The sequence below is a fragment of the Myotis davidii genome, unplaced genomic scaffold (genome assembly GCF_000327345.1).
Source record: "Myotis davidii unplaced genomic scaffold, ASM32734v1 scaffold214, whole genome shotgun sequence".
Classification (NCBI taxonomy): Eukaryota; Metazoa; Chordata; class Mammalia; order Chiroptera; family Vespertilionidae; genus Myotis; species Myotis davidii.
In genome coordinates, this window is record NW_006285782.1 from 1501947 (window position 1) to 1510788 (window position 8842).

General features: G+C 43.3%; 1 protein-coding gene across 1 annotated transcript in view; it reads left to right on the forward strand.

The window, feature by feature from the left end:
- CALD1 (caldesmon 1) overlaps nt 1-8842 on the forward strand; it is a 228418-nt gene that overhangs the window by 201611 nt on the left and 17965 nt on the right. The window contains exon 10 of the mRNA XM_015559401.1: nt 4879-5137. Coding sequence (XP_015414887.1) covers nt 4879-5137 — 259 coding nt within the window. The remainder of the gene's footprint in view (nt 1-4878; nt 5138-8842) is intronic.

Consider the following 8842-nt stretch of genomic DNA (forward strand, 5'->3'; position numbering starts at 1 on the left):
GAGGGTGGTTGTTTTTACTTCTGAGGTTTCTGGCTTCCTAGCAATCTGGGGTCTCATTTGGTGATACCAACCAAAACCTAATACGGTTTTTATTGTTGTGTTTCTTCCTGATGTGTACCGTTGGTTAGATCAAAGATGAGAAGATCAAAAAGGACAAAGAGCCCAGAGAAGAAGTGAAGAGCTTCCTGGATGGAAAGAAGGGGTTTACAGAAGTGAAGTCGCAGAATGGAGAATTCATGACCCACAAGCTTAAACACACCGAGAATACCTTCAGGTAAGACGTAGTGGCTCACAGCGACTGTGTTCACATGTGAAAAACAAATCAGCCTCCTATCCTGTGCTTCTGGACAGAAAGTGCTGAACAGGCAACTTGCTTTTGTTGTGAGGTCATTGACCATTGTCTCAGGGATACTCAGTCAGCAGGCCGGGCTATCAGTCACTAACAGAAGACCACGGTTATTGCTCAGGCAAAGTGTAATCCACCTTTCCCATAATTGAGCAACGTAGGTTAGGCTTGGCATCCAAGCTTTTGTCCCTGATCTGATATGCTCATGGAAGATCAGTGTGGTAGAAAACAGTATGCCTGGAATTCATATCTTTGATTCATTCTCTATATGGTCCAGGCAACTTCATAAGAGACCTTCTCAATACCATTTTCATAATTGTATTTTCTAAAGGTTGTGGATAAATACTGCATGAAACTAGGATTGTTCTGTGGCCAAATATTTGGGAAACATTCGGTTAAACTGAGTCAATAATTTCTCTTTGCCACAGGACTTGGAAAGCACTTGGTGTTAGTTTGTGTTGGGAACCTCTGAGAGGGAAGAAGGCATCCGACTAATACTCCAGTTAGAACCCCTCTTGCATAGCTTCAGCTTCTCCTCATCCCATTATGTTGAAAATCTGGGCAACTGATTTTAGGACAAGTAAATGAAAATTTAGAGTTCCCAACCAATTTTGTAGAAGGACTCAAGTTGCAGATGCCCACTAAGGGCAATTCTCCGGGCCCCATTCCTGCTGTGCCCCATGTTCTGGAAGAGTCTGGGTCCGTATAATGTGGATTTCCACGCAGCCTTGCCTGTAGACCCTGTGTTTCTGAACACTTCAAATAAGAAAGTCCCAAGCAGGTATTGTGTAGAAGTCAGACACGGGCCTCACAATGAAGCCTTTGTCACATACAGAAGCAAGCACAGCTACTGGGGAGGGATGTGTCCAGCCCCTCTAAGAAGCTGAGATGGGTCAACATAATTGACCCAAACAATTTTTCTATTCAAAACTTTGAGCAGAAAGCGCATCATATTTAACCAATAGAAAGCCTAAATTGACAAGAAAGTAGATATGAGCCCAAACTGGTTTGGCTCAGTGGATAGAGCATCACCCTGCAGACTCAAGGGTCCCAGGTTCGATTCCAGTCAGGGGCATGTACCTTGGTTGCGGGCATATCCCCAGTAGGGGGTGTGCGGGAGGCAGCTGATCGGTGTTTCTCTCTCATTGATGTTTCTAACTCTCTATCCCTCTCCCTTCCTCTCTGTAAAAAAATCAATAAAATATATTTTTAAAAAAAGAAAGTAGATATGAAAACTTAAGAGTTTATCAGGAATTTATGGAAAATCTAGAAAGCAAGTTGATTCGGGCAGGTAAGCCGAGCCCTGAGCTTGCTAAGTGTCAGCAGGTTAATGTTTTTAAGCCCTAGAACAGCATCAAGTTCATGGGACTTGTTCAGTGAACATTACCTAACAGTGTTAGTGTTTTGTTGTTTGATAGTTTAAAACCTGTTTTGTGGGAATGAATACATTTTTTGTTAAGAGAAATAATGCTTTAAAAAACATCTGTCAGTATAAAGTTTGGTTAACAATTAGCAAGCTTGCCAACCAGCTTTAGCCAAATTCAAATTAATAATTAACATGTCCATTGTGTGGAAATCCAGGGAGTTGGGTAATTCCACCAAGAGAAAAGTCAGCAGGGATGCCAACAGGTTGCACACTGAGGACTCTAAAATGCGACTCTGATTTTCATCTTTGGGCAGACAAAAATGACAGAAACATAAAGTTTTTGTTTAGCTGCCAACATGTGTTAGTTTTAGTTTCAATAGAAATCGGTGATGATAGAAGCGGAAATGCCTGGTTTTGCTCCACGAAGTGAGGAGCTGGGGAGGAAGAGCCTCTATTTAGATTGGCAGAATGTCTACCAGCCTAACTGAAAACAAGTTGTGTGTTTTTAGAAAATGTATTTTTTAAAATATATTTTATTGATTTTTTACAGAGAGGAAGGGAGAGGGATAGAGAGTTAGAAACATCGATGAGAGAGAAACATCCATCAGCTGCCTCCTGCACACCCCCCACTGGGGATGCACCTGCAGCCAAGGTACATGCCCTTGACTGGAATCAAACCCGGGACCCTTCAGTCTGCAGGCCGATGCTCTATCCACTGAGCCAAACCGGTTAGGGCTATTTATTTATTTTTGTTAATCCTCACCCGAGGATATTTTTTCCATTGATTTTTAGGAAGAGTGGAAGGGAAGTGGGGGGAAGAGAGAGAAAAACATCTATACGGTTGCCTCCGGCAGGCTGGGGAGCAAACCTGCAACCCAGATACATGCCCTTGACCGGGAATCAAACTTACAACCCTTTCAGTGTGCAGTCCGAGGCTCTACCACTGAGCCACACCAGCCAGGACACAGCTGTGTTTTTATTGGTGAAAGGTCTGATGTTCTTGACTTAAAACCCAATGAAGCCAAGGATAGCAGAGAGAGCCTTCTAGAAAAAATGTTCATATTACTCATGACACCCTAATGCTAAGGGCATGCCAGCACATGTGAGCAGAGGTAATATGGCAAAACTTTTGTTCCTGTTTTGAGCATAATTCCTGTGTTTGATTTAATTACTATCCCCTTTGATATTTCTGTTTTCTTATAACTAGATCATTTTCTCTAAGACATAACATAAAAATCTCAAAGCAAGGAACAAGTTTATAGAGCTAGAGTATACCAAGGTTTTATAGAGAGTACAGAACAAGCGTTTGTTTTCCTTTCTTTTTATTTTTTATTTGGGAATTAAAGTTTTTTATGATTATCAGAAAAATTGTACTCATTATAAAACATTCAGAAAATAGAAGTACAAAAATAAGTAGCCACCACCCAAAGATAACATTAGTAACATTTTTGAGGATATTTTTTATGTATATACATTCAAAATAGACACTCATCTATAGGCAACGTGTATATGTGGGTGTAATTATAAATCTACATTTTAAATTGATTCTTGCATTAGCATAGCAATGCACCTTAGCTAGCCTTCTATACCGACAAACATAAGTCTACAGCGAAGGATGTTAGCCTGTTCCACTGGATGAAGTGTGGTGATTTATTTAACCAGTCCCTAATGGTGGCATTCTGCATGTCCAAAATGAAGACTGAGCGACATCTAGTGGAATCTAGAGAAGTTTATACAAGGCATGTGTTACGCTCGTCCAATTGAGCACTAGCATAATGAACACAACAGAGCAAATGTCTCCGAAGATGGAAAGACCTTAGATTAACTGAGAAGCAGATTTCCTCTCTGAAGTCACAAGCCTATAAATCTAGAAGACCTGAAAGAGCAACATCAAGTTTTAAGGGGCCGTCTAACTTTGATTGAGTCCAAAATAAAAGAGTTCACTTTTTTTTAACCATCAAGTGCCTAGAATAAGATTTTTTTTATTATTGAATTTGAGAGAGAGAGGAAGGGAGAGGGAAGAGTGGGAGAAACATCGATGTAAGAGTGAAACATCGATTGGCTGCCTCCTGCACTAACCCACTAGGGACTGAGTCAGCAACTGGCATGTGCCCTGACCAGGTACCAAACCAGAGACCTTTCCATACATAGGACGATGCCCAACCAACTGAGCCACACCAGCCAGGGCTAGAATACGATTTTGAAGTGTTTTAACCTCAGCTCTTAGTAAGAAATAAATTTTACATCATGACCCAGCCAGTGATGTCTACATGCATAACTGGAACCAGCATGTCAAGAAACGGTCATTTCCTTTGCTCTCTGCAATGCACTCTGATGTTTCCTAGTTCATTTTTTGTAAATGCTGATTACAGTCCACTGAATTGATTTCCTGACCTGCAGCTTGAAAAGCGTCATTCTAAAGGGCACAGTATATTCAGAACCTCAGTGTTTTAAAAGCATGTGATGTACACATAAGTTCAATATTAGTAATTGTGTCATCTTGAACTATTTTCTGTTTTATTCTTCCTCTTGCTCCATAGCTAGAAACACTGTGCCATTCTCCACATGGAATAAATGGTGCTAGACAGTGGTAATTCATCTGTTACTCAGACAAAAGTGTTGGACACGAGCTACCTATATTCAGATCTAGTTAAGAATGCCCTCACTACTTGTTCATTAGTATTTAAATAAGATTTTTTATGGCTAAATAATATTCCACTGTAAATATGTACCACGTTTTTTACCCATTCATCCATCAGTGAACACTTAGGTTGTTTTCATATCTCGGCTGTTGTAAATAATGCTGCAGTGAACATGGGGGTGCTGATATCATTTGGAATCAGTGTTTTCCTTAATTGTGGGGTCATGTGGGAGTTCTGTTTTTAATGTTTTAGTGTTGCACCACTTTACAATCCCACTTGCCCCCACTGTATAGCTGAGAAAACCAGGGTAAGTGGCAGAGCAGGGACTCAGATTCAGACCTGGAGATGCCAGCTGGGCCCCAGCCTGCCCCGTGGGTGGGTGTGAGGATCTCCTGCCCAGTGACGGGTAGTGGAGATTTCTGTGTGGGAGGCCAAGCCTGCAGGCCCACATCCCCTCCCTCCAGGAAAGGCTGCAGGCGGACATGTGTCAAACCCCTTTGCATCCCTTTCTCTCCCCCCACCAGCCGCTCTGGAGGGAGGGCCAGCGAGGCCAAGGAGGCGGAAGGGGCTCCCCAAGTGGAGGCTGGCAAGCGCCTGGAGGAGCTGCGCCGCCGTCGTGGGGAAACTGAGAGCGAAGAGTTTGAGAAGCTCAAACAGAAGCAGCAAGAGGCAGCCCTGGAGCTGGAGGAGCTGAAGAAAAAGAGGGAGGAGCGAAGGAAGGTCCTGGAGGAGGAAGAGCAGAGGAGGAAGCAGGAGGAAGCAGAGCGGAAAGTCAGAGAGGAGGTAAGGAGAGCGCAGCCCGCCCAGCCACCGGCACCCCGACTCACCCAAGCCCCTGAATGCCTACCTCTGGTGACCCTTCTGGCCCAGGGGACAATTTCTTCCCTGGTGAAATGAAATGCTGCTCCTCTTTTGAACATGGACTCTACGAATACATTTTAAGGATAATAAACTGTGTGCTAAGCATGGTCCCAAAAGCTTTATACACATTAATTTATCCAATTCTCACCACAACAGGTAGTCTTGTCCCCATTTTACAGATGAGTAAAGTGAGGCACAGAGACATGTTTTTCTGTTTGTTTTGTAATTTTCCCAAGGCCCCACTTGTCTTACTCCATTACCCTATACTGTCCCTCCATAAAGAACTGTAGAGAGCAGAGAAGGATGAAAAAGGGTCTGCAGATTAGTTACAAGAATCAAGAGTCACATGATGGTTGTTTTTTTGGACATTTGAAGAATTTTTATAGAGAAGTTTTTAAAAATAGGTTTTGGGCTTTTTTAGTGAAAGAGTCTAGATGTTCACAGTCAGGGGACAGTATGTGCTCTGTTCATCGCTGTATACCCAGGACACAAGCACAGTGCCAGGCATGTAGCAGGAACCCAGTAATTATGAGCCCATGAATTTGTCCCATATTTTAAGACAGAATTGAAAACAACACATAAAGTTACCAAAAGGCTATTTTGAAAACTGAAAAAGTGCTTAACCACCTACAACTTACATTGCTATTTTTTATAAGGTGCCCATTTTTCTTTCATCCTGAGGTACATCATTATTCTCATTTTATGAGCAAAGAAATGGAAATCCAATAGTTTTGTTATCAGTGGGGTGCTCTCTGTGTCCCCACTGGTTGCCAAAGGAAGTGGGCTTCTTGGGGTGCAGCTGGAATAAGAATTTCCAGAGGCCCCATGGGAGGATGAGGTATCGTGGAAAGTTTTATTTCTGTGGAATTAAACCCCTGAGTTTCCAAGGTCCCATCTCCCTCCATCCGCCAAGGAAAGAGTCCCGTTTCGTCCTCAGCAGAGCGAGGATTAAGGCCAGTGTCCAGAGTTTCCGTTCCGTTTCACAGTCCAGGCCAGCATCAGGCTAGCTCAGCTTGTGTTCCCAGCTGCAGTCCATTGCATGTGCGGTTCGCATGTTTGTGGGCCATGCATGTGGCTTCTAGGGCCACATAAATATGGAGGGAACATGGGTGAGTGCAAGAAGCAGGAGCAAAGCAAGAGAAACAAGAAAGAGAGAATCCCTTTGTCTCAGGGTTTTAACCTAAAATTTCGCACTTAAAGTGGCTCCAGCCCTCCAGCCAGTTATCTTTGTTTCCAGGTTAGACTGCCAGGCAAGCACCTTCCCTACGTCACCCCGACTTTACTGCACGTGCATCCTCCTTCTCCTTTGTCCCCCAGTGATTTGCAGGGAATAGACCACTGGTTCACTGTGGAGCATGAAGTTGCAGCTTCCTGGTGAAGCTGCCCAGATGACCATGCTTATAATGCCTGGCTTCCCCTTTGCTCCTTTCCTATTATTAATATTAATGATTAGCTAATTACAGTGAAAATGGTTTGAGTGGCTTGTGTGAAGTTACTTGACTAATACGTGGTCGGACCCAGCTTCTGCACATCAGCCTGGAACTCTTCTCACTGATCTTAGGGAACATTGATCTCCCATCATCCAAAAGATGCAGAAAGACTTCGTTTCTTTCTGACTTGGGTCCTATGTAAACATTCCCTAAACTGTGTGGAAAGTTTGGATAAATGGTTCCAAAATCTCTTCCAAGTCCAGCTGTCCATGCGCCAATGATCTCTGGTTGGGAAGTAATGGGGATGAAAGAGCGTTAGAACCAAAGATACCTGGGCTCGTATCCTGATAGCTGCTTGCAAGCTGGGACCTTGGGAGAGTTACTGGACGACTCTGAGCCTTCTCTTCCTTATCTGTGAAACACCTACTTTCAGGATCGTTGTGATGACTAAATAGGTCAGGGGTCCTCAAACTTTTTAAACAGGGGGCCAGTTCACTGTCCCTCAGACCGTTGGAGGGCTGGACTATAGTTTTAAAAAAAACTATGAACAAATTCCTATGCACGCTGCACATATCTTATTTTGAAGTAAAAAAAAAAAAAACGGGAACAAATACAATATTTGTATTTGCATGTGGCCCATGGGCCATAGTTTGAGAACCCCTGAAATAGGTCATTGTATTCACAGTGCCTGGTACATCATAGGCCCTGAGGAAGTGGCAGTTATAATCATTTTTGTCATTGTTATTATTAGTTAGAGGAGATTACCAGTGAAGGCAGAATGAATTCTTAGGATTGGATTGAGTTGGAGATTATTTTTTCTCACCTCCTGCCAATAAAACGTAGACTGCATGGCTTAAAGGCTACAGAAATTATTTCTCTCAATTCTGGAGGCTGAGAAGTCCAAGAACAAGGCCTGCAGGTTCTGTGCCTGGTGAGGGGAAGCTTCTGGTCATAGATGGCCATTATCTCGCTGTGTCCTTGCATGGTGGAAGGAGCCAGGGAGCTCTCTGGGGTCTTTTTTTTAAGGCACTAATCCCGCTCATGAAAGCTTCACCCGCAAGACCTAATCACCTGTTAATGTTGTCACACTGGGGGTTAGGATTTCAACCTATGAATTTTGGGGAGACACAAACATATAGTCTATAACACACAGAATCCTTCTGCAACATCCTCTGACAGGTGGACATAAATTCTCTTCTTGAGAACGTCCAGTGAAACAGATCTCACAATTTGAAAATTACAAAAGATAACCTAAATCTCTCAAAGTTGTTCACAGAGGATGTGCGACTTAATCAGAGATCTGGAGTTTTTGCCTGAGAGAGAAGCAGGGGACACTATTTTAGGCAAGGAATGAAGGCACAGAGGGGTATTGAGACAGGTTGTGAATATATGTGATTTCACCACTATGGTGCAGTACCTACCTCATTTCAGGTTTGATAAAACCATCTAAAATAATCTACTCTGTTGAGGTGGGCACAACCATAAAATCATCTCTTGTACAATTTGACAAATGTGGTACCACAGATTTATATAACTTTGCACATAAGTTGTCTCACTTGTCTTCACACTCTCCTAGGAACTAGAAAGGTGAGGTTTACATGAATTTCACATAATTCAGAAGTGAAAGGTCAATGTTTAATGACTTGACAGGACGATGATAATGGTGATCACCATACTGAGCACTCACCTAAGCATTTTTTTAAATATATTTTATTGATTTTCTACAGAGAAGAAGGGAGAAGGATAGAGAGTTAGAAACGTCGATGAGAGAGAAACATCGACCAGCCGCCTCCTGCACGCCCCCCAGTGGGGACGTGCTCGCAACCAAGGTACATGCCCTTGACCAGAATCGAACCCGGGACTCCTGAGTCCGCAGGCCGCCGCTCTATCCACTGAGCCAAACCGGTTCGGCCACCTAAGCATTTTACATGGGCTCATTAAAGCCCTGTTCAGTGGGTTCTATTATTATCCCCATTTTACAGAGGAAGAGACTGAGGCACAGAGCAGATAAGTAAATGTGGTCAAGGTCGCAGTTGGGAAGTGGCAGCACCAGGTTTAACCTCTAGTGACCACCCTTGAGGACCCAGCACATTCACTCTAGAACCTGGGTCTTTTTTCTCGGGGTCTTGTGTCCTTTCTTCTACAGCACCCATTCCCCTGGGCTTGAACCTGATGTTGATGTCTTTGTCACTTGCTC